Source organism: Globicephala melas, chromosome 6 (genome assembly GCF_963455315.2).
Source record: "Globicephala melas chromosome 6, mGloMel1.2, whole genome shotgun sequence".
NCBI lineage: Eukaryota > Metazoa > Chordata > Mammalia > Artiodactyla > Delphinidae > Globicephala > Globicephala melas.
This window is the reverse complement of record NC_083319.1, coordinates 34,205,326-34,231,234: the sequence shown is the minus strand read 5'-3', so window position 1 is coordinate 34,231,234 and position 25,909 is coordinate 34,205,326. Positions and strand designations below refer to the sequence as shown.

Genomic DNA, 25,909 nt, shown 5'->3' with positions numbered 1-25,909 from the left:
TTTCCGTTCCATAAATGACAGAAAGCCAGTTCCCAAGGGAGGAGTACTAGAAGGTGGTAAGCAAAGTGAACCTGGAGAAGGAGGTGGAGCTGCTTACCTGAGCTTGGACTGTATGACTCACTCACTGGGTAAAACCAATGTCAATCATCTCTGGCCAACAAATGCCCCCACAATCAGAGACAGCTCCACAAATTACACATAGGAAATAGTAGGCTGTCTATGAGAAAGTTAGAACTTAGAAAAAAAAAGTAATAGAAACCTATAGATAGAAGCTATTGTATTATTCCACTGACCCAGAGCTAAGCTCCAGTAGTCCATTTGGTCCCAAGACCTGGGGCCAGTTTGGCTTGGCCAGAGCTCAAAGAAAAAGAGCCATATACAACACCCACCAAGGGTGAGGCCCCCTAAAGGGACTCTCACCTCTTTCCTTCTCCTGGAGTATGTCCAAATCCATATCAGGAGAGTAAGCCCAGATCCCCTCATCATCCCCATGGCCCCTGGACATCTACCCTACTGGGTGACAAGTAAGTGGATGGCTTCAGGACTAAAGAATATGTCTCTGAATATGCCCAGCTCAATGTTGAAGTTTTCCCCAACCCCCCTGCCAAAAGGTTGGGCCAGATCTGCCTAGATAGAAACCAGGGCTGCATACAGATCCAAAGCCCTAAGTTTCCAGGACACCAGGGAGAGAGGCTGCCCTGCGAGACACTCAGACTTCAGCCCAGTAGGGCCAAGCTGGCCCAACTGTACCTCTCAGATGGCCCCAGGATCATCCCAGAGGCCTCCATACCTGAACCTAGGGAAGAAGATGCTGTTCTGAGTCTGAACCTTCCCTTAAGCCCTATCATCTGCGAGATCCCTGCTTCTGGGCTCTTTTGCAGCTGCCCACCTGCCTAGATGGCATATCAAGTCATTATGCCTTCCAGATTCAGCACTCTGCCTGTTCTCCTGGATGTACCCCCAACACCCAGTTAGTGACAGGCCTGAGACTTGCCCCCAGGTCTCCTGATATGTTAGTGCATTTAATGTTCATAAAGTGCTTAAAACAGTGTCTGCACATAGAAGAGTTTTGCATGTGTTTGCAGTTAACAAAAGCAACCATCACAACTCTTTTATGACATTAATATTATCCCCATTTTATAGATCGAAAAACTGAGGTTCGAAGTGAATAAGTCGCCAAAGGTAACACAGCTGGGAAGAGGTAGAGACAGGAACTGACCCAGGACTGACTCTAAGTAACTGGCTCTCATAGCAGAGCCACATTGTTCCTTGAGTGCTGGGGACCTGTGTGTCCAGTTGCAGGAAGCCATACTTCCTGTCACCAAGGAACTCCCAGAGAAGAACAGAGACAGTCACATAACCAAATTACTACACCACAAAAATGTGTGACAAGTGCCAAAATCCAAACATGCTGGGGCAGGCCCAAAGAGGGTGTGTTTGACTTACTCAGGCAGATCAAGGAGGACTTCCCAGAAGAGGAGACATTTGAGCTGAGGTGGGCCAGCTTTTCCAGCTTTTCCAGGCTGAGGGCAAGAACTTATGTGAGAGAAGGAGAAGACTTTGTGGGGGGGGGGCAGTCCTCTGAAGCTGGGGGCAGGGAAGACCAAGGAAGAGAGTAGGGGTGGGAGGGGGCTGCACTGTGTCCGAAGGGCCCCGAACTGCCAGGCTAGGCAAAGTGTACTTGATCTTGCCCTGGAGGACGCAGAGGCATTGAGAGCCTTTGAACAGCCAAGTGGCCTGGTTTGTGCAGAGACAGACAGCGGGAGTGCCCTGCTGGAGAGGACTATCTGGAGCCTTAGACTTGTCCAGGAGGCTGGCGTGTGTAACCTTGTGCTCCCCTCCTCCCCAGCCAGGCTCAGCAGAGCTGAGGGAGCTGAGCGCTTCAGAGGTGCTTGGGCAGAAAGGCTGAGGATCAGGACCCCCACGCTCCAGGGTCCTCCTGGGTGAAGCTGCGTCTGTCCCAGCCCTGCCACTGTCTGCACTATCCTCCAGGACAGAAGAGGCTGATATGGGCAGCCCAACCCTGGCTGAAGTGTGCAGGCTCTCTTTTCGAGTGACTCTGGGGATACATGCCCAGAAAGGGAGGATACATGCAGGCCAAGGAGGCAAAAGGGCAGACGGTGAGATTAAGAAAGATACACGCTCTCAGGCTAAAACAGAGAAAGAAAGCCAAAAAAGCCCGAAGGAAGGAGACCAGAGGAGAGCTGGGCCGCCCACGCACGTGTGTGTCCAAGGACAAGTGTCTTCGGGCTCCCATGCTATTGCCCACCTGGCACTGTGGGCACTGAGCAATCAGCCAGCTGGGCTGGGTACCTGCCTGAGGCACTGTACCAAGCTCTAACCACCCCTGTCCGCACCCCCGCCCCAACCCCGGGAGCCTGGACTGAGCTTGGGGCGAGGTGCCCTGATGGTCACAGTGCCGGGCAGGAGGAGGGGTCAAGGACTGGAATCAGAGGCCTGGGGCTCCGGGCGGAGCCTGGCCTGGGGAGGGGAGACGAGTCACTGTCTCTTCCTGTACCTCACGCGGTACTAGAATCCAGTCTAGTGTGTTTCCCTTTGAGAGGGAAAAGGGAGTAATCAGAGGCCCTTTTGAGATTGTCTTGCAGACCATGAACTCTGCAGCCCGAAATGAACATTCACAATCTTCCCTGCTTCTCAGAGTCCTAAGGCTGGGCATAGAGCTCGGAATACCCAAGAAACCAGGAGGCCCAATGATTCTAGAGGACCGCTCCTGCCCCCCAGGTCCTAGAATCTAACCGACTTGCTGGCCTCGCTGAGAATTCCCGGGGTCCTGCTCTCACCAACTCCGCTAGGGACCGCGGCTTTCCCAGGAGAGGCCACTGCCAACAGTCCGCTCTCTCCCGCTCGGTGTGAGCGGGCTAGGATCTTACCTTGTGTTCCTCAGTCCTTGGCTCAGGAACGCTCACTGAGCGCCTGAGAAAGCGCCGAGAAGCTAACCTGGGGTCGGGGGTAAGGCCCGGGCTCAAGGCCCGCTCGGACCCGGGCTCGCTGTGCAAGGTGGGACAAGTCCGCATCCTCTCCGAGTCGGCTTGCCCTTTTCGCCGCAGCCGCGGAGCTCCTGGATGTCCCAGCAGTTTCCTGAGCTACCCATTCCGGGGTGAGATAACAGTGTTGGGACAGGGCTCTGAGGCAGGGATTGGGAGTTTCCCTGAGGTGAGCCGGGAGTCTGGTGGCAGGGTGCAAGCTAAGTGGGGTGATGGGAAGCAGAAGGATCCCCTCTCTGGGCCTCAGTTTCTCTGCCTGGTCCTGGGGTGATAATTCTCTGTTCACAGTATTTAAGTGAACCAATGGCAAGAAAGCGCTAGAAGCTGTGTTGCCCTGACCAAGCTCCGGGGTCCCTGCGCGTCGGTGGGAGCAGAAAAAAAGCCACATCCACGCAGACTCGAAGACTGGAATACCCTCCCCACACACATTCTCCCTTCTAGGCGGGCAGAAAGCATTTTACTTTAATCAACCACTACTTCTTTGAGGGGGGGCATCTCATTTCCGCACATGAGTGGGAAGGACTTGAATTTTCCCCAGCAGCTTATCTTTTTTCACAACCAAGTTTCACCCTGTAAACAATTTAAAAGACAAGAGTATAATGACGGGTTGGTGATGCACCCCACTCCATCTTCTTGACTCCCTGGAAGCGGGGGGCGACAGGTAGGGAGTCCCCCACTTCACAGATGGGGAAACTGAGCCAGTAAATGAGCTAGCTGTAATCTGAGCTCTCACTCCGTACCACCGCTGTGACTAGCGGCTGGGCTGTGTGTGACACAGGACCGACCTCCTTTTTGGCACTCTGAGGCCATACAGCCCACTGACCCTGACTGACTGCCCCAGAGTAATCCAAACAGAGGTCACTGTGTTCTGGCTGTGCCGAGATTCTTAGATCTGATTCGCAAGCATCTGGGCCTGGAGTTTCCATTGTCTCACTGTAAGGAGGACTTTAAGCACAAGTGAGGCTCTGAGAGAACTCAGGAAAAGACAGAGAGGCGATTAATCCTTTGTCAGTTGCTTCATTTGCAAATATTTTCTCCCATTCTGAGGGTTGTCTTTTCGTCTTGTTTATGGTTTCCTTGGCTGTGCAAAAGCTTTTAAGTTTCATTAGGTCCCATTTGTTTATTTTTGTTTTTATTTCCATTTATCTAGGAGGTGGGTTAACAAGGATCTTGCTGTGATTTATGTCAGAGTGTTCTGCCTATGTTTTCCTCTAAGAGTTTTATAGTGTCTGGCCTTACATTTAGGTCTTTAATCCATTTTGTATTTATTTTTGTGTATGGGGTTAGGGAGTGTTTTAATTTCATTCTTTTACATGTAACTGTCCATTTTTCCAGCACCACTTATTGAAGAGGCTGTCTTTTCTCCACTGTATATTCTTGTCTCCTTTATCAAAGATAAGGATTAATCTCCAAAATTTACAAGCAGCTCATGCAGCTCAATAACAAAAAAAACAAACAACCCAATCCAAAAATGGGCAGAAGACCTAAATAGACATTTCTCCAAAGAAGATATACAGATTGCCAACAAACACATGAAAGAATGCTCAACATCGTTAATCATTAGAGAAATGCAAATCAAAACTACAATGAGATATCATCTCACACCGGTCAGGATGGCCATCATCAAAAAATCTACAAACAATAAATGCTGGAGAGGGTGTGGAGAAAAGGGAACCCTCTTACACTGTTGGTGGGAATGTAAATTGATACAGCCACTATGGAGAACAGTATGGAGGTTCCTTAAAAAACTAAAAATAGAACTACCATACGACCCAGCAATCCCACTACTGGGCATATACCCTGAGAAAACCGTAATTCAAAAAGAGTCATGTAGGGCTTCCCTGGTGGCGCAGTGGTTGAGAGTCCGCCTGCCAATGCAGGGGACGTGGGTTCGTGCCCCGGTCCGGGAAGATCCCAGATTAAAAAAAAAAAAAAAAAAAAGTCATGTACCAAAATGTTCATTGCAGCTCTGTTTACAATAGCCAGGACATGGAAGCAACCTAAGTGTCCATCAACAGATGAATGGATAAAGAAGATGTGGCACATATATACAATGGAATATTACTCAGCCATAAAAAGAAACGAAATTGAGTTATTTGTAGTGAGGTGGATGGACCTAGAGTCTGTCATACAGAGTGAAGTAAGTCAGAAGGAGAAAAACAAATACGGTATGCTAACACATATATATGGAATCTAAAAAAAAAAATGTCATGAAGAGCCTAGGGGTAGGACAGGAATAAAGACACAGACCTACTAGAGCATGGACTTGAGGATATGGGGAGGGGGAAGGATAAGCTGTGATAAAGTGAAAGAGTGCCATGGACATATATACACTACCAAGCGTAGGGTGGATAGCTAGTAGGAAGCAGCCACATGGCACAGGGAGATCAGCTCGGTGGTTTGTGCCCACCTAGAGGGGTGGGATACGGAGGGTGGGAGGGAGGGAGACGCAAGAGGGAAGAGATATAGGAACATATGTATATGTATAAGTGATTCACTTTGTTGTAAAGCAGAAACTAACACACCATTGTAAAGCAATTATACTCCAATAAATATGTTAAAAAAAAAAAAAAGACAGAGAGGCTTCAGGGCCAGGAGGTAAGAAGCCTGAATTTCCTGAGTTTCCCTTTCAGTGTAGAACCTCCTCTGCAAGACTTTAAGCAAGCCCCTTCGGCAATCTGGGCCTAGTTTCCTTCCAGCTTGAATTTCCAAGATTTCCTTAAGGAGAAGAGCAGGTTACCTCTGCATCTGCATGAAGGGGCATCTGGGTCAAGAGATATGGAGGAATTTTCCATGACTCCTCGGATCCCCTCCTTCATATTTACGAAACCCTCTGAGGGCACTTCAAAACTCAGTAAAGCAGTTAGGGAAAGAGCTACCAGTATCTTCTACAGATCACCAGCACTCCTCCCCTGCCCCCCAAATTTAACATAAAATAGCCTGTGAGGGGACAGGTTTTTCCAAAAGGTGCTGGGGATACATGCAGGGCTGAAGGCGGCTACAAAGAGGATGGAAATCACCCAGCACCCGCCTACATCAACACCAACCCACCCCTGCTGGACTAGAAGACTGATTTCCAAGGGACTGGGACCCACGCCACAGCTTTCAAATGGTTCTCAGTGGGGTCTGTTACCCCTAAACACGTTAAGGAGCACTGCACCAGAGAAGAGGGGAAGACTGGGTGAGAGGAAATGGAGGAAATGGCCTGGCACCGAGGGGATCTTTATGTATAGTTTTGATCCAAACGGGTGAATTGTCCCAGTTCACTCAAATCGTTTAATTCAAATTTTACATCATGGATTCATAGAATCTTCAAAGTACAGAATTTTGAAATGTGTTATTAGAATAAAACATTTATGGAATAAAAGTTTTAGGATCCTTTGTTCATGAAAATCTCAGAATCATAATCTTTATAAATCTAATCTCAGGATGCTAAGGCTTGGTCTGTTGCACAGGTGTAGCTCAGTAGCCGCAAAGTTTGAGAAAAAGGAATCAGTTTTCTAGAATGGGTCCACAGTCACAGAACAATGAGGATCAAAATATCATGAGACATGGAGGTTTCTAACCATAGTAATTTGAGCTTAAAAGTCTCTATCATAAAGTCATTACAGCATATGGTCACAAATATTATAAGAATTATTAGATTATTTGAGTTATAAAATAGTGGATCTAGAACTAATATTTTAGAATTAAATAAGAAGAGAGATGTGGATTTATAGGACCCAAATCTTCCAATCAGACATTCCTAGACAGGAACTCAAATTAAGTTATATGTTAGAGCTGCAATAATATCTAAAACCTAGAGAAGCTACAACTCCCAGTAGTGACATCATATTTTCAGGCACAAAATCTTACTCCCAGCATCTTAAGATATGGGGAATACTCTTTTACACTCTGACCAGAAGCTTAAAGTCATAGGAATATAATCACAGTCAAATAATTTAGACTTCTGGTCATGGAATCTTAGAACTACAGAATCACATTATTTGATTTATGGATTCACGTTAGGATGGTGGTCCAAAATTTAACATTTGGAAATCTGAATCTTGGAAATACAGAGAACCACAAACTCCAGTATTAAAAGATTGCTATAATGTATCTGGTTAAAATGTTAAACATTTTTTTCCCTTTGAAAAAACGTAACAGGATGCAACCTGGATTTTCGTAGCTTCGTTACTTTGGAAGAAGGAAGCTGGGAGGTTTCTGAGCGAGTGAAAAGCCTCTCGCGCCTTTCGAGCATGAATCCGCCGAGGAAGGTCTTCATGCAAACCGTTCAATTTGCTTCCACACCCGGGTCGCCGGAGCGAGGATCTGAACTCTTTGCCTCTTTCTTCCGAAGGCAGTTGCCCAATGCTTGGTGGGGCTGAACCTGCCCGGAGCTCATCTCCACGAAGAACGCGACTAAAGCCCCTGAAGGCCGCCGCCCGCACTCTCGCGGCTCTCTCCGCCCAGCCCTCCACCCGCAGCCCCGCGGAAAGCTGCGTCTCGGCCGGAGCCTGAAACCCCTGAGATCCGCACATGCTTTCCCGCCCCCAGTTCTCAGAGGAGAAAATTTAGGGCTTGTGACCAGGAAGGGACAGGCCCAGGGTGTCCCTGCGAACCCAGACCTGCGGGGCCGCCGCCGCAGGCGGTCTTGAGCGAGGCCGAATCAGGGCTTAGGGAGCTGGCGGGAAACGAACTCCGAAACTGGACACCCGCGAAGCGGACGGGTCCCGTCTGCCCGCCCCTTCCCCGGGAGACTCGCCTACCCAGAGCACCGCCAACCCCGGCCCCCACCTCTCGAAGCCCTCCGTCCCGCTGCGGGAAGGGGCTGCTCGGCTGCCCCCGGAGGTCTTGGGAGCCACTTGGAGCCTTCCTGGCTGGGCGAACTGGAGGAGAAGGTTGCTGCGAGAGGCAGAAGCCTAGCCTCCATCCTCTTTAAGCTGTGAGTCACTCCACATCATATAGAGAGGGGTCCCGAGCCACCCAAAGATAAAAGATTGGAGGGCGGGGGGGAGACGTGTTGCGGCCTTTCCCTAAATATCAGCAATTGAGATACAAAACCTCGGTACAGTGGAGGAACCCGGAACCCACCGAGGGAAAGTGGCTACCTCTGGTACATGTCGAGGAAACGCACTCCCACCAGAGACGCAGGCAGGTGTGAGGTTCGGCTAAACTGCGAAGTCGCGGTGGAACCGTGGCAAGTCACCTCCTCTATCGGACCTAGGAATCCTGCCTGAAGGATGAGGGACTGGATGGGCAGGACAGCCTTGAGTTGGGGTTTGAAAATAAATCATCCTTGAAAGACCTTGGAAGCCAGTCACCTGGAGCATCTTCTCCCTTCCTCGTCCCCCACCCTCAAGAACCAAGCGCCCCTCAGCCAATTCTCACCCTCTCCAGCCAAAAAAGGTGAGGCGAGCCCTTCCTTTCACCTGCGGGTCCCAGCCTTCTATAGAGGCTGGTAAAGTCCCGAAGCGCTGAGTTCGGGCGCCGAGGTCTCCAGAGACAGTTCCTGGCCTCTCCCGACCTCAGTCTCCCCGTCGGCGCGCAGAGAGGACCGGCCCAGGAGACCTCCAAGGGACTTCCATGCTCAGACCGTGTGGTGTACCCGCCGCGCCGCCACAGCATCTCCTACCTGGGGAGGTGCGCCGAGGCCCAGGGGGCGGGCAGTCGGGGGGCGGGCAGGGAATGGGCACCGCCCCAAGCTTCCTGGCGCCTTTAAGGAGGAGAAACCCGCGGAGGGAGGAGCCGGTCCGGGTGTGTGCAAGGAAGCGCCTTGCCAGCGGTCTTGGCGGCTTGAGGCCAACCCTGCGGAGAGGAACAGTCGCCGGCCACCCCGCCTGGCCCGCGCTGCAACCTCGCCGCCGTCGCCTTGCCTCGCCTCCTTGCCCTCCGCGCCTTCGGCGGCCCCGGCCACAGGGGCGCCGCCTAGGCGGCCCCCACCAGAGTGTCCCCACGCCTGCACTAACTGCTCTCGTTTCAGACCTTGGTGCCCGCAGCCTCCTCTGCGCTCAGGACCTCGACGGTTATCCTCAGATCAGCAGGAAGCCCAGAACTGATGCAGGCGCCCCAGCCCAGGACCAATTCCAGACCCCGTGACCTCCTGGCACCAGCGCGCAAAGGACCCTTCAGCCCGCGACAGGAGCCTCGTCCGGGTCCCAACGTCGCTGCTGGCGCCTGGCTTCGAGCTCCAGAACACGAGCAGAGCCGTCGGTGGGCGGGACACTCTTGAGCCTCTGTCCGCACTGAGCCAGCCCGGAAACTACGGGCGCCAAAGCTCCTGCGCGCCCCTGCCACGAAAGCTGTGCTCCCGGTGCCAGCTGCGAGGACACCCTGAGCTTTCTAAAGAGGGCCCCAGCGTCGGTTCCCGTTACCCTGCGTCCCGGGCCCCGCAGCTCCCAGCCCCTCGACAGCAGCAGGCAGCGGGGACGCCCCAGGGACGCGGGACGGCTGCGCCATGACGGCGGAGAGCGGGCCGCCACCGCCGCCGCCGCCGCAGCCGGAGGCGCTGGCGGCCGTGAAGGAGGAGCGCGGTGAGGCGGGGGCCGGGGTCCCGGCAGAGGCCGCGGGTCGCGGCGCTGGCGGGCGGCGGCGGAAGCGCCCCCTGCAGCGTGGGAAGCCGCCCTACAGCTATATTGCGCTCATTGCCATGGCCATCGCGCACGCACCGGAGCGCCGCCTCACGCTGGGCGGCATCTACAAGTTCATCACCGAGCGTTTCCCCTTCTACCGCGACAACCCCAAAAAGTGGCAGAACAGCATCCGCCACAACCTCACACTCAACGACTGCTTCCTCAAGATCCCGCGCGAGGCCGGCCGCCCGGGCAAAGGCAACTACTGGGCACTCGACCCCAACGCCGAGGACATGTTCGAGAGCGGCAGCTTCCTGCGCCGCCGCAAGCGCTTCAAGCGCTCTGACCTCTCCACTTACCCGGCTTACATGCACGACGCGGCCGCCGCTGCTGCTGCTGCCGCCGCCGCCGCCGCTGCCGCCATCTTCCCGGGCGGGGTGCCCAATGCGCGCCCGCCTTACCCGGGCGCTGTCTATGCAGGCTATGCCCCGCCGTCGCTCGCCGCGCCGCCCCCGGTCTACTACCCGGCTGCGTCCCCAGGCCCATGCCGCGTCTTCAGCCTGGTGCCTGAGCGGCCGCTCAGCCCAGAACTGGGCCCCGCGCCGTCAGGGCCCTCCGGTTCCTGCGCCTTTGCCTCGGCCGGCGCCTCTGCCACTACCACCGCTTACCAGCCCTCCGGCTGCGCCGTCGCCCGACCTGCCAACACTTCCGCCTATGCGGCCGCCTATGCGGGCGCAGACGGCGCGTACTCGCAAGGGGCCGGTAGCGCCCTCTTCGCAGCGGCTGGCCGGTTGGCCGGGCCCGCTTCGCCCCCCGCGGGTGGCAGCAGTGGCGGCGTCGAGACTGCAGTGGACTTCTATGGGCGCACATCTCCCGGCCAGTTCGGAGCACTGGGGCCCTGCTACAATCCTGGTGGGCAGCTCGGAGGGGGCAGTGGAGGCGCCTACCACGCTCGCCATGCGGCTGCCTATCCAGGCGGAGCGGATCGGTTTGTGTCCGCCATGTGAGCCGAGCATACAGGCGAAAATTCATAGATACCTCGACTGTCTTTACGAACTAAGTATTCACGAAACCTGAGGACAGGACTGGAGAGAGGATCGAGTTGAAAGCCACATGGGAGGGACCGAGCCGGAGGTTCAGGCGCATACTCCCTGTGCACCGTGTACACACCGGTTCGCTTTGAAAATGGGAGGAAGTGGGGAGAGGCATCCTCGGCCCACGGACTGAGACAATGGACCCTCACTGAGGCGAGGCTCCAAAGGTCGTGCCTTTCTGACATTCTGACGGGGAGGGTCCTTGGCTCTAAAGGAGGCACAACGTAGTGTCTACACCAGAGTCTAAGGGAATTGTGGAGAATCACATGACTTCACTCTTCCCCGTACTTACCAAAACCCGGGTCTTTTTACACAGTTCCATCTCTTGTGCCTTTGACTACGTTATTACAAATAAAAGGCTCCGATAGTGTCTTCCTAGTTAAGGTGAGGACAAATTTGCAAAAGAGGTAACCATTTTTTTTAATGGGAAAGATCTCTGCTTCGCTTGACCAGGGGCTGCTTTTCCCTGCTTCTGAGAACTGCAGACCTGGCTCTGAGTCTGGACGGTGCCCCAGCGCCACAGTGTAACCCAGTTCCATCACTCACACCCCCAGTTTTCCCATCTATAATACAAGAGGTCTGCAGAATTCAACCGTCCCCCATATGATCTTTGAGCGCCCATCATGGTTGTTGCATATCTGGCAGCATGGGTGGGCCACCCAGGGCCTAACCCTATTCCAAGGAATGGAAACAGAGCTCATGGCAAGCATCTCTGGATTAGCTCCAGGCACCGGTTATATCACAATTTCTTGAATCTTTCGAGCATGATGTGCTGATCACTTGGCAGCTCTTACTGCTGGGTCCTAAGTGCGGTTTTCCATCGAGGCAGGTAGAAATACATTTGTCCATTGCCCACGCTTTCTTTTCATCAAGCAGCCTGGGACCCAATGGGTGAACTAAAATTCAAAGAGGTGACAGGACTCGAGGGAGCCTGTTGATGACAGTTTTCATTTTGTTGGGCTGGCTCTTCCATCCCTGGTACCCTCTGCCGAAACTTGGCAGCCTCCTCATGCAAAAAGTAAAGAGAAAAATTAATTGGGGCCATCAGTTAAGTAAGCTTTAGAAAGAAACTGGTGTTTAACTTTGCTTTGTATCCTTTATTTGTTTCAAGCAACAAGCTGACCAAAATCAGAAAGAAAAAAAAAAATCCAACCATTTCCCCACCTTTCTCTTGAGAAATCTTGTAAGTTTCGATTCTGTAGCAAAAGTTTCTAGCATTAAATATTTCAGAGGCTCGGTGTGCAGCTTTCAGATAAACCTGAGTGTTCAGGTGAACTGTTTTAATAAAGATCTTTGAGCAAGTGAGTTCTGACAAGAGAAATGCAGCCTCTTTCTGCAGAGTTAATTTGCTAGGGAAGAGTGGGGGGGGGGGTGAGAAAGAAGACTGAAAACCACTGGTAATTTTTATTTTTAATTCTGGGGATTGCACTATCCTGTTCACAAAGACATGTGAATGTGATTCAGTCCAGACGGGTATTTGTCTAAATAAGTGCTGCCCAATAGAAATATAATGTAAGCTGCCTGTGTAATTAAAATTTTTCTGGTAGCTGCATTAATTTTAAAAAAACAGGTGAGATTAACTAATAATATGTTGTATTTAACCCAATTTAATGTCCAAACTATCATTTCAACATATAATCGATATAAAAATTGTTGAGATATTTTACTTTTTTCATACCAAGTCTTTAAAATCTAGAGTGTATTTTACACTTACAGGTCATCTGTTTGGACTAGCCACAGCCAAGTGCACAGTAGTAGTGTGTGGCTGATGGCTACTGTGTTAGACGGTACAGGTCTAGATGTTCGTCCTTCTTGACTTTGATGGTGGTAGATGACCACCTGGAGGAGGGGGCAGCTGCAGCACTGACCCTATTGCCAGTGGGTCCAGATTTCAGACCCAGCCCTGTGACCCTGGAAAAATCTAGGTGTTAGGCCTCCCTTATCTCTGTATGGATCCTTGCAGGTTGAAATTCAAAGGTTCTCCGTGTGCAGCTAGACAGTATGGCTCTCCCAGGCAGAAATCAAGATGCCTTGCCTCGTTGGCACTGGCCAGAAATTGAAAGCCCTCCACCCAGGGGTTTTGTCCTTGTCTTCCTAAAGCCTGGCAGGGGGATTGGGGCTGGAAAAGGGCAGTCTATGCGCCCAGTTAATGCAGCGGTTGAGCCTTTCTCCGTGTTTTAATTACCAAGTCCAATGCTTTGACAGCGCCATTAACGTTAATCCAGTCCTTTCCCTAGTGTCCTCATTTGTGAATGGGAATTTGTGACCCCTCCCTCAGAGTCCACCTAAAGTTAAACGAGTTAAGAGGGATAGAAACGCTTTGTAAACTGTAAAGCGCTGGGCACAGGAGGGAAGAAGGTTTTAACATTTAAGCGCCGCCTTATCCGGAAGTCTCCTGGAGCGTCGCGGTAAAGCCGGGGGAACAAGAAAGACAGGGAGGGAAAGCGCACGCGTCTTCGCCCCCAACTCTCCTTGTCAACTGGGACGACAGGTGAGATCGACCAGGGTCTGTGCCCTGAGAGAGAGGACGCTGCGAGGAGGGAACTGGGTATACAGCAGGAGCCAGGAGAGACAGCGAGACCCTCGAGGTGTTGAAGAGAGGCCCTTCTCGGCCTCCTGCTGGCCGGCGACACCCAAAGCTAGTGCGCCACCCGGCCGAGCCAGAAAGGACGCTGCGCAGGCGAGGGAGCGCCGCCCTTCATCCACAGCCGGGCCGGGCGGGCCCTCCAGTCCGCGTGGCTCTAGGACATTGAGAACATTCACTGCTGCGTCTTGGGACAATCCAACTCTCCGAATCCCCAACTGTGAAATAGAACCTCCCCGGCTCCCCGTCTAGGGGTTCAGAGACCGGAGGTGCGTTTCTCTTTTTTTTTCTTCCTATCTTGAATCCAGAGAAATCTTTTGCCCCTCTCTGAGCCCTGCACGCCCCCCCACCCCGCCGCCCCAGGTCTGTGAGTAATTAGATGCGTTCCTCCCTAATTGCCCAAGGCTCGTTAGAATTCGCCCCAGAGCTGTAACATTTTCTTTCAAATTAACTTTGCTCGCAATTAAGCTTAGGAAACCAGCAACAAAAGCAGACTTGGCCCGAGGTCGTTTACTACGAAAACGGATTAGGGAAATTTCTTCCCCAGTTTAAGGGGAAAGATTCCTGCGGCCAGAGCTTTGGGGGAAGAGTTCCCACAGCTGAGGCCAAGTGGGAGTAGGAATCGGCTTGCGGCGGTTGGTGACGGCATTGGCCTTCCTCTTCATCGCGGTGATTCGTGCGCCAGAGTGAGGGTAACCTCGCTGAAAGGAATTCAGGAGGGTTTGGGCTGAATTACACACCCTTGACTTGAAGCTGCTGTACGTAGTTAGAGTTCATCCAGCACGTTCATAAACATAATCTCATTTACTAAGAACTCTGTGAGAATTTTTTCAAAATTAATTTTTTTCTTATTAAAAAATTGGTACACGTTCATTGTAAAAACAAACAAAAAATACAACTTAGAAAGAAGAATCAAAGGAACCCATAGTTCGCCCAGAGAAAGCACAGCAAACACCTCAGTGAGTATCTTTTCTAGTTTTCGTTTTTGTTTTTCCTTTGCAAGAGGCCTGAGTCTCAACTCTGTCACTAAAATGCTGTGAGGTCTTGAACAAGCTTCTTCCTGCACTGCGTAGGCCTCAGTTTCACCATCTACAAAGCTGGGTGGCAGGTCCCCTTTCACCCTCACAAACTCCCATTTTTTGGTCATTTAAATCCAGGATGCACTTCTCCAAGCGCCAGTAGAGAAGCTGAGAGCAGGAGGCTTGCCCTCCCTGCTGTTTTGCACAAGACATTAAGGCCCTGAGGCCTTGAAGCTCTAAGTGTGGGCCACAGACTAGCTGCATGGGTATCCCCTGAGAGCTTGCTAGAAATGCAGACTCTCAGGCTCTACCCAGATCTACTGAACCAGAATCTGCAATTCAACAAGACCTCAAGCGATTCATATACCCTGGGCAGAGAGGCAGAGCTTTAGAGAAGCGGGGTGGGGGTGGGGGATGTGTTATGTTGTTGAAATCAGAGACCCCAGAATAACTTCCAGAAGGCTCCTGTTTCTCAGCAAGAACCCCAACCAGAGATGGCTGCAGAGAGAAGAGATGGCTAGGGTGCAGCCCTTCACCTCCTTCCTTGGGTGTGCTTTACAGTCTTGGAATCCTAACCCTTGGAATGCATCTCACCTCATGTTCCCTGTCTGATAGGTGACCATGACAATGACATTCACTGAGAGTGTATCTGAAACCATCTTGAAAGCTGGACTGTCAGAGCCAGAGCAGGAACCCAAACTCCTGACTCCCTGCTGAGCCACTGTGGGGACCTTGGGTTCTGGTCTCTGTGCCCTCCGTAAGCAGCAGTCATTTCCCCAAGTACGGATGAAACTTGGCAACTTCAACCCCAAGTCTGGGCTTGTTGGAGTTCAGGAGAAAAATAAAGCTCTCTTCTCAGCAGGAAGAGGCCCCCACCTCTGAGTCCATCTGGGCTGAAGGATCCTCCAGTAGAGCATTTAAGTACCCCTCGTATGATCCTGGGCATCCTAATGCATCCTCCCCCACCCCAAACATCCACACCTTCCTGGAGAATGTGGTCTCTGTGCTCACCCTGCTCTTGAGAAGTGCGGACTCCTGGGTGGGGGTTGGCATGACAGGACAACCGGGGGAAAAAAGGCCCTGATGATAAGGAGCATGTACCAGACTGGGCTCTCTTCCCAGGATCACACAGCCACTCAGTGGAAGAACCAGGACTCTCATCTCAGTGCTCACACGAGTTTTCAATAATAGGAATAAATAGGAATACCATGCGTGCGTATAGAGCTTCTATAGAGCTAAAGGGGCACAGGACTTACCCAACATCGCATAGTGTCCAAGCCTGGCTAGAACTTACGCCTCCCTCAAGGGAGACTGCATTTGATTATCACCCTCATAAAAGGCAGTGTGGAAATGGAAGTAATCAGACAGGGGGCGGGTGGTGAAGGTGGGGGTTGAGGGAGGGGGAAGGAGTGCAGCTGTGGGAGGGCCCTCCATTGTATGGATGGGTAAACTGAGCCTGGGATCAGTTAAATAAATAGCTTAGAACCACCCAAAGGGAAAGCAGTGTGACTAGTGCTTTTCAGCCCAAACTGAGCAGTGAACTAAAGGAAAAGCAGGGCCAACACCTTGGGTGCAGTAAGGATAGGAGGTCTTTAACAAGTTTGGTGCCTGTCCCTACCCTCCTTCCAGCGTCTTCTTTCCAGGCCGAGGCCAAAGCCAGCCTTTGCAGAGCTCCTGGGGTGGAAAGGATGACTGCTCCCTATGGAGCTCCCCATGCCCCTCTGCCAGCCTCACAACCCCTCTTCTGACAGCTGAGGCTCAAATTTCCAGCTCAGCCCAGAAGGGTTAACCTGGTGCAGAAGCATGTAGTCAGAGAGGCCCTGGGGATCAACTGTCAGCCCCTCCCAGGGTGAGGAAGGGATTGAGAGGCGGAATCAGGGTGGATCTCAGCCCTGGTGCAGAGCACCAGCTTATCTCACTATCTGAGAACCTGGAGCAGCTTCTCCCAGGAGTGTGGGCAGAGCAGAGCCCCAGCTATGATTTTTTCAGGCGTGGAGGCACTCAACAACCAGAGATAACGTGTGAGAAGCACAGCCTCATAGAGCCTAACTCTTGCCTCTGCTCTCAACCCCAAGCGGCTGGCCGAGCCCTCCCCATGGATGCTCCTGCCTCCTCCCTCCATTCTGCCCCCACTGCCAGCCTCACTTCCTGAAGCTGAGCTCCAGTCCTATGGGAGCAGGCTCCCTGCTGTCTGCAACAGAAAGCCCAAACTCCTCACCTGGCACTTGGGACCCTCCATTATCCTCATGCCAACCCTCTTCCCAGCCTCATCTCCCATAGTTGCCCTTCCTACACATCTAGGCTCCAGCCAACACCCCACTTGCTGTTCCCAGACACCCCTGTGTGTTCCTGTCACCATGAATTTGCTCTGACCATTACCTCTCTAGGAACCCCCTAACCCCATCTTGCACGTCTAAGGCCACCAACCCAGTAGGAGGCCCCATCATCTCTCTCCTGGATCACAGCATCAGCCTCCTAACGGGGCTCCCTGCTCCCTCCACTGCTCTACTCAGTCATTCCCCACAGCAGCCAATGTGTGATTCAGCTCAAACATCAACAGATCATGTCACTCTCTCGCAGAGGTCCAGACCTCACGACAGGGGAGTGAGATTAGGAGCATGGCATGTTCGTGAGCAGCCCCGTGAAGGGTTTCTTACACTATGAGAAAATTATACTTAATATGAGCACTTTCAAAATGTCCCCCTCCCATGTAACACTTCCCTTTTATCCTAAATTTCATCAAAGCTTCATAATTAACCTTGTGTGAAGTGGGCTGTGCCCACATTTTTCCTGCACCCGTGCTCAAAAGAAAGAACAATGTCTTATCATGGGGACTGGGCACAGGGGTCTTGATGGTAGAGCTCAGATGGAGCATCTTGAGGACAGCCATATAGTGGACAACTCTGGACAGAAGTAAAGCAATACCCTCTCTGGCATATTCAAGAAGAAGTTGTGCCAGACTGCTAGTTGTCTACCCAGCCATTTTCCCCCCCTTCTTCTCTGCTCACAAGACCCTGATTTTGTTCAGGTTGCAGTTGGTCATGTGTTTTAGGGGAAGTCTTACCCCTTGGAGTATCCACCGGCTCAATCTGGACTTGTCTAAGGTAAACGTGGTGATGATTCCATCACTCTTGCCAGTGATTATTGAGAAACAGGCACAGGATACTTTCCAGGCCAATGAGATGTCCAGAAAAGTCTGCTCAGGGCTTCTGGGAAATAGTTCTTTGTTCTTAAAGAGACAGTGGGAGAGAAATAGCCATTTTCTTCCTCTTAATGTTGTTAGAGTGTGACTCCTGGAAGTGTGACAGACATGTTGGGCTCGGAGGGTACCAGCCTAAGAGAACAAGCCAACCTGCTGAGGATGGCAGAGCCAAAAGGTGGGAATAACCTGGGGGCCTGATGATATCAATGAGCTGCTGAAAAAACCAACCCTGGAACCATTCTTTATACCTGTGGGCGATAACAAATGTCCTCTAAGTTTAAGCCCCTTTTCTTTGGGCTCTGGTTACTTGCAGCCAAATGCATCCTAACTAATAAAGGTGACCCTTATGGGGCAGGAAAAAATTGATTCTTGGTTTTCCCTTTGAGATTTCCTTTGCAATTCTTATTAAAAAAAAAAATACAGCTGAAAGGTTATCTAGTCCCACCCTTGTTTTATAGAAGGAAAAACCAAGGACCAGAGAAGGTAACGGTTGTACAGTGAGCTAACATCTTAGGCCCTTGTCCAGGGCTCTCACCACACCATTGCTCTTCCCCAGCTTCAAGTGGCTCAGCCGTGGCACAGCTGACTAAGGTAACCCTGACGTTACCCGAGAGGCTGTGTTCAGGGTGTACCAAGCGCTTCCACATATGCTGTCCTTTGGATCTTCACAACTGCCCTGGGAAGTAGCAGGTTTCAGGTGTATTTTTTTTTTCAGATGAGAAAACTGAGGTCCAAGAAAAGAGGACAAGCTCAAGGTCACAGACCTTTGCCTGAGAGGGATTCAACCCAGGTGTAACAAAGTTCACAGCAAAATGAATCAAACGTGAGGATTTTTCCTTCCTGGATATGGGGATCAGGAGACTTGCGTGTTGGTTTTGACTGCTGCTCTGGGGAAATCCTGTCTCTTTGGGCCTCTAAGTAGGGTGGATCCTCCACACGGCCCTGACTTACCTCCACAGGGCGTGTGAGGCTTAAAGATAATGTCTGCAAAGTGTGTGGATCTGCTTGCGTCAGATCCTACCAAGTAGGATGGTTAGTGCCAAAGCTGAAGGGGACTGGCTGTTGCTTAAAACGAGCTCTACCATTGTGGGCCTCTTTTCACCCTCCTATCACCCCACCCTGACCCTCCCAGCTTCAGCCAGCATTGGTCCCACCAAGGTGAAAGCTGCAGGAGCAAGCCCGTAGTTTGCAGAACACCTGGGAGAGGCTGTGGGTAGCTGGGTAATTTCCAAATTAGTTGTAGGAGAAACCTAACAAAACAATCTGCAGGCTAAGCATCCCCAGAGCTCTCCATGAGACTGACAGCCTGGAATCCAGCAAGTACAATGCACCGACCACAGGCGGGAGGGCCCTTCCTCCTTGGTGGGAGGAGGGCTGACTTCCTTCCAGCAGGGGCCCGTCCGGGCCTGCAGCGGCCTGATAGGAGAGCGAAACCCCAGAACTGAAACAGGCTTTCCACCCAAATCCCAAACTATAATGAACATAAACGACTTTCCCGAAACGCTACTGCAAGGTTGGCTGGCCGGAGAGTTATGCGCCCTGGTAGACACCTCACTTCTCAGCAAGGGTCTTTCAGGTCTCATTTTGAAGATTCCCTCCTGAATCCATCCTCAGGAAACCTGGGCTGTGCCCCCACTACTCCCTGTAGGCTACACACAAATGCACAAAATGAACCTGGAGTCTGATATACTGTCAGTAATGGTCAAATCTGAACATTGTTTGGTACTTTCCTATTTTCTGAGAGGCTGCCTGCCTTCGTGAGAAAAGCACTGGTTCAAGCCCTGGCTCTGGTACCAGGGCAAGTCTCAGCCTAAACTTCCCCAGCAATAACATGGGTGCAACAGTGTCTTCCCTCTGTGATACCAGGCACAATGGCTAACATTCAGTGAGCTGGCAGGGCAGGCACTACCTAGTGCTTTTCAGTCTCCACAAAATCCCCTCGGAGATAGTGACCATGAAGTATAAGAAATGGTAGGAGCAGTTTGAAACCAGGCAGTTGGGCACCAGAGCTTCTAGGTGATAACACTTTGCATCATGCGGCTCCTGGTTCACGGAAGCACTAGGCTAGAAGTCAAAAGACTCAGGGCTGCTCTCTGATTGCACGGCCGGCCTTCAAGATGGTGCCGGAGAAAGATAAGAGGCCTAAGAAGTGAGCCTGGAAGTTTAGTTTGGATCTTACTCATCCAGGAGAAGATGGAATTTTTGATTCTGGAAATTCTGAACAGTTTCTACGTTGAGAAAGTTAAAGTTTTTCCAGGAAAAACTGGAAATCTTGGGAATGTTGTTCACATTAAAGCCTTCAAGAATAAAATCATGGTTGTTTCTGAGGAACGATTCTCTAAAAGGTATTTGAAATATCTTACCAAGAAATACCTTAAAAAGAATAATCTTGGTGATCAGCTCGGGGTTGCATCTGATGAGGAGACTTACGAACTTCGTTACTTCCAGATTAGTCAAGATGAAGGTGGATCTGAGTCTGAGGGGCAGTGAAGCCATCCCTTATAGGCCTTTGCTTGCTGATAAAACAAATGAAGCATACAAGACAAAGAAACATCTAGAAATTGACCCTTAGATTATCAGTGAATGAAAAACACTGTACTCATGTTAAGCGTTCATCTCTTTAGGTGTATGCTGTTTACATGGTTCTAATACTTTCTATAAGCAATATTTAAATAACTTATAGCTGGTAGAATTTTTTCCAGGATTTCTGAAATGTATTGCTTTTTAAAATGTCCTCGAGTTAAAGTGTATAGTGTAGTATAGGAAAAAATGAAGCACAATTTTGGGTATAACTTTAGATAATAAAATATTTAAAATTAAAAAAAAGAAGAAGATTCGGGGCCTCACCCCTCCACAGCCACCAACTTTGTGTGTGACCTTGAATGAGTCCCTTGCCTTTGGCAGTCCCATCTATACACTGGGTACATGTGTGTGCCTGGGGGTTTTCAGATGGACTCTGGTGTCCCTTTGGCATAACCTTTGGTGAATCTGAGTCCCCCTCCCCTGAACACAAACATGAGAATGGAATAGCATAATATGAAAGTTTCTGTAAACTGTAGTGTGATAGTTTATTTCCAAGCCCTTCCGTGTCTTTATCTCATGAAGTTCTCAAAACAACCTCAAAGTGATTGGGGGTGAAGTGAAATGGGGGAAGTTTTACTGCAATAGTGTTTATAGCATGGGGAGCTATAGCATGGAGGTGGCCCAAAGAGGGGTCACCAGCAATTTCGATGGAGCCCACACTAGACTTGGGACACCAGGCTCTGACCCAGTGCTCTTGAGGTTACACTGTGTGAATTATTACAAATGAATGGATACCCACAGCACTTTAATGCTGTGCCTGGCACGGTGCCTTGCCTGCAGTAGTGGGTGCTCACAGCATGCAGACCTAGGAAAGTGGCTTGGTAGTACGAAGTATGAGAGCCAACCCCCACCTTGGTTACTCAGCCTGGGTCCAGGGGGGTTAGGATTAGTACACACCCAGATCTGGGCCCAATCTTACAGGCTGCTCAGACCCAGAGTTCTCAGACATAGCCTGGGTCCCCAAGTCCCTGCCCTCCGTCCACAACCTATTAGGTTCACCTTCTAGACAGCTGACGGTTATCCCAGGCCTGATGTGCCTCACACCCCACCTGTCCCTCCCACCTGCCCCACAGGGTCTCACACTACGGCTTCCAGCGATCATCCCTCCTGGTATTCACAGCCTGTGTAAGCCCCTCCCACTGAGTCTAGTGACTTGCTGCTAATAAACAGGATATGGGAAAAGTTATAAGATGTCCCTTCCATGATTAGGTTACAAGACACTGTGACTTCCGTCTTGCTGGCACTCACTCTCTTATGTGCTCTAATGAAGCAGGCTGCCATGTTGTAAGATGCAGTACGGAGAGACCAAGATGGTGAGGAACCAAGGGACTCATGAGGAACTGAGATCTTAGTCCAACAGCCTATAAGAACTAAACCTGCCAGAAACTACGTGAATGAGCTAGGAAGCGAATCCTTCCCAATCACATTTTGAGATGACTGCAGGCTTGTGAGATACCCTGAAGCAGAGGACCAGAGAAACTGAGATCAGAAATGTTATGATTTTAAGCCCCTAAGCTTTGGGATAATTTGTTATGCAGTAGATAACTGGTACATGGGAAGCACTCTCACTTCCACTATAGTCTCCAGCCAGGCTGCCCCACCTCAACTGGAAGACACACATACGCACACATATACGAATGCCTCTTCCCCTTGGGGTGGAAGATTTGAATACTTCTGCTAGGTCAGCCTAGACTTGTTGAGGGGACTCTGAAGCCTGGGGATCCCCCCAGCCTTGTGCACTCCTTTTTTTTTGGCTTCAACATGCGGCATGTGGGATTTTAGTTCCCCAACTCATGCCCCCTTGCATTGGGAGCACGGAGTCTTAACCACTGGACTGCCAGGGAAGTCCGTTTTTTTTTCTTGTGCACTCCTGACATTCAGAGGAAGCAAAGAGACTGGGGAGCCCCCTTGAGATGACAAAGGGAAGGAGGGCCAGGAGAGCTGCCCCCAAGGAGCCTAGGCCTATCCTTAGGACCCCTGCTTGCCCAGCCAAGTTTCACAATATCCGAGTCCACCCTGCAGCCTTTGGAACAATGAATATGTACAGTGTCAATAAATGCAGATTCAACCTACTTTCTTTTGGCCTTTAAGTCTGACATTAAGATTAGAATTAATTGCTCCCAAAAGGAAATGAGTAACACATGTTACAACCTTAAGCGAGAGGCTTACCTTTGGAGACCTCAGCCAACCCCAGTCTGGGCTGGGCTTTTCTCAGAATTACATCCATGACTTCTGTTCCACGCTGGGTCTGGGTGCTGTTTGAGAGAAAGGCAGTGTTTCCTAACACTCCCTTCTTCTGGATTATTTAGATTCCAAGGGGAATCCAGAAACTACATGACGCCATGGCAAGATATTTCGGACTGTGCCATGGAAAACTTAGGCAAGATTGGCCATGTTTTTAAGCAGGGCTGTGAGTTAAAAACAAACCAACAGCACATGCGTCAGCCAGGAAATCCAGGATGGGTAGCAGCATGTGTGAAGACAGCTTAGCCAATACTATGCTCACTATGAGTCAGGAGTGTCATGAAGCTGCCAAAATAATGAACTTGGAGACTGTATTAAAAGAAGTAGAGCGCTCAGAGCAAGGAGGTGATGGCCCCGCCTGACTTTGCCCTGTTCAGGGTGTCTGGATTGGCCCTGAGCTTCACATTTTTTGAGGGACATTGATCAACTGGAATGTATCATGAGAAGACAATCAGGATGGGGAAGGGGCTGCAGCCTGTGTCCTGGGAGGACCACTTGGAAGAATTAGGCTTGTGTAGCCTGAAGAAAGTCAGACTGCAGCACAATGTCCTTTCTTCAAGTCCCTGAGTAGTCTCCAGGACAGAGATGCTGCAAGGGGGCACACTGATAGCATCAAAGCCGTGTAGCAACAGACTTCAGTCAATAAAAGGAAGCAGCTTCAAAGAGTCAGAGGTAGACAAGGGTGATACTGGCTGGCTCAGGCAATAAAAAACTCCCCATTCTGGAGGGATGTCCAAACACAGTTGAAAAAACAGATGGAGAGGTTCACAGAACAGAAGGGAAAGCTGAGGAATCAGGTCTTAAAAAGGACAGAATTGGGGCTTCCCTGGTGGCGCCGTGGTTGAGAATCTGCCTGCCGATGCAGGGGACACGGGTTCAAGCCCTGGTCTGGGAGGATCCCACATGCCGCGGAGCAACTGGGCCCGTGCGCCACAACTACTGAGCCTGCGTGTCTGGAGCCTGTGCTCCACAACAAGAGAGGCCGCGACAGTGAGAGGCCCGTGCACGGCGATGAAGAGTGGCCCCTGCTTGCCGCAACTAGAGAAAACCCTCGCACAGAAACGAAGACCCAACACAGCCCAAAATAAATAAATAAATAAATAAATTTATATATATATTAAAAAAAAGGACAGAATTCAGGGCAGCAGCTAATAGATGAGCTTTTCTGAGTGTCACTGTCAGGATGAATCAGGTTGTCAGTAATTTGAACTCACACTCAAACTCCAGGGAGACTGCCTGACTGATCCCTCTGGTATCACACACCCCTCTTGGCTAGCAGGGGACAGGGTACATTGACCAACAGATAGTCCAATCATGACCATACCCATTGAAGGAGAGTGGGGATTTCCACAAAGCAAAATCAGGAAGATGTTATCAAAAGAAAGGGATGTTGTGCTAGCATAATAAAGGGATTTGTGCCTTGCTTTTGCCAGGATAAGTCGATAGGACTTGTCAAAGGGACTCTAAAATCTGTTCCTCCAATTATATGTTAATTATATCTCAATGAAGCTGGGGGGAAAATGAAATAAAATAAAAATCCGTTCCTCCGATCTTTTCCATTATAGTGAGAGTAATGATTTCCCTGACCCTATAAAAGGCCCACAAACTGTATCAAGATCAAGGTCCTGGGTAACATTGACACTTTGAGATGTGGGTACAGACATTTTGGTGGAAAAAACACTGGAACGTCTGTTTCCATCAGCAACGAGAACCAAACACCCTTAAAGAACTTTCCAATGGAAACAACTAAAATATCTGGATGAAATATCTTTTAAAATGCATTGCTGGGGCTTCCCTGGTAGTGCAGTGGTTAAGAATCTGCCTGTCAATGCAGGGGACTCCGGTTTGAGCCCTGGTCCGGGAAGATCCCACATGCTGCAGAGGAACTAAGCCCGTGCACCACAACTACTGAGCCCACGAGCCACAACTACTGAGCCTGCGCGCCTAGAGCCCATGCTCTGCAGCAAGAGAAGCCACCGCAATGAGAAGCCCGCACACCGCAACGAAAAGTAGCCCTGCTTGCTGCAACTAGAGAAAGCCCATGCACAGCAACGAAGACCCAACACAGCCAAAGAAAAAAAAAATCTAGGGCCTATTTTAGGTTGAGAATGTACAAGGAGACTATACAAAAGTTGGAATTTCCAAAGGTATACATACTCAGGATAAGGGTGAATAAAATGCATTTTCTATTTCTTTTTTGTTTTTCGTTTCTTTTTTTTTTGTTTCTTTTTTTTTAACGCATTTTCTTTTTGCCTTATATCCCAGACTTGAAGCTGAAGAAACTGGCAACCTGAAAACACCAAAGGGCACAGACAAAAATGCCTCCCAAAAGCCTGCTCTCCTCAGCCAAACAAGCAGGAAAAGGGCAGCCCAGCAAGACAGAAAACTACTCCAGTCAAACACCACAGAAAAACTGTGACCCACCCACACCCACACCAACAATGGCCAAGTGGGGAGCACGGACCCAATTACATGCTGTTGTGGTAAAATGAATGACAGTCCACAAAGACACCCAGGTCCTAATCCCTGGAACCTGCAAATATTACCTTATGGCAAAAGGGTCTTTAATGTGATTAAGTTAAGGATCTTGAAATGGGGAGATTATCCTGGATTGTCCAGGTAGGTCCTAAATGTAATCACCAATGTCCTTATAAGAGAGGGGGAGAGGGAGATTTAACACAGAAATAGGAGATGTGACAACGAGAGCATGAGATCGGAATGACATGGCCATGAGCCAAGGAATACTAGCAACCTCTAGAAGTTGGAAGAGACAAAGAAAAGATTCTCTCCTGGAGCCTCAAGAAGGTGCTAGCCTTGCCAACACCTTGATTTTAGCCCAGTGAAACTGATTTTGGACTTCTGACCTCCAGAACTGTGAGAGAATAAATATGTGGTGTTTTAGGTCACCAAGTTTGTGGTAATTTGTTTTAGCAGCTATAGGAAGTTAACATAGCTATCTATCAGAAACTTACTTCTAATATAGGCAAGTTGAAAGTAAAAGGATCAAAAATATATATCATAAAATCATTAATCAAACAAAACAGGAGGGCTATATTAGTATCAGGTAAAGTAGGCTTCAGAACAAAGAAAATTCCTAGGAACAGAGAAGGACTTTACCTAATGACAAAAGGGTAAACCCACCAACAACACTTAGCAATCCTAAATGTGTATGCACCAAACAACCGAGCTACAAAATATGTGAAGCAAAACTGATAGAACTGAAATGAGACAGAAACAAATTCACGATTATAACTGGAGACTTCAACAACCCTCTCTCAATAATTGATAGAACAAGTAGACAGAAAATTGGCAAAGATATAGAACAACTCAGTGATACCATCATACAAGAGGATGTAGTCAACATCTGTAGAACACTCCACCCAATAACAGCAGAATACACCTGCTATTCAAATGCCTATGGAAGATGTGCCAGAATAGACCATCTCCTGGGCCATAAAAACAAACCTCAATAAATTTAAGAGAATTGATATCATACAGACTTAGCTCTCCAAAGTTCTCTGAGAGAGATAACAAGAAGATCTCCAAATACTTGGGAACTGCACAGCACATTTCTAAATAGTCCATGGGTAAAAGAGAAAGTCTCAGGGAAAAAAAAAATTACCAATG

At 50.0% G+C, this 25,909-nt stretch overlaps 1 protein-coding gene, 1 long non-coding RNA gene and 1 pseudogene across 4 annotated transcripts in view; 2 read left to right on the top strand and 1 right to left on the bottom strand.

The window, feature by feature from the left end:
* The window catches only part of LOC132597473 (uncharacterized), a 65,467-nt gene that overhangs the window by 24,377 nt on the left and 15,181 nt on the right, over nt 1-25,909 (bottom strand). The window lies entirely within an intron of this gene.
* FOXE1 (forkhead box E1) lies at nt 9,442-11,820 on the top strand. The gene has a single exon (XM_030829798.3). It carries the CDS (start codon nt 9,442-9,444, stop codon nt 10,561-10,563), a length of 1,122 nt encoding a protein of 373 aa, XP_030685658.1. The 3' UTR covers nt 10,564-11,820.
* Nucleotides 19,552-19,945, top strand: LOC115838668 (ribosomal protein eL22-like 1 pseudogene; annotated as a pseudogene).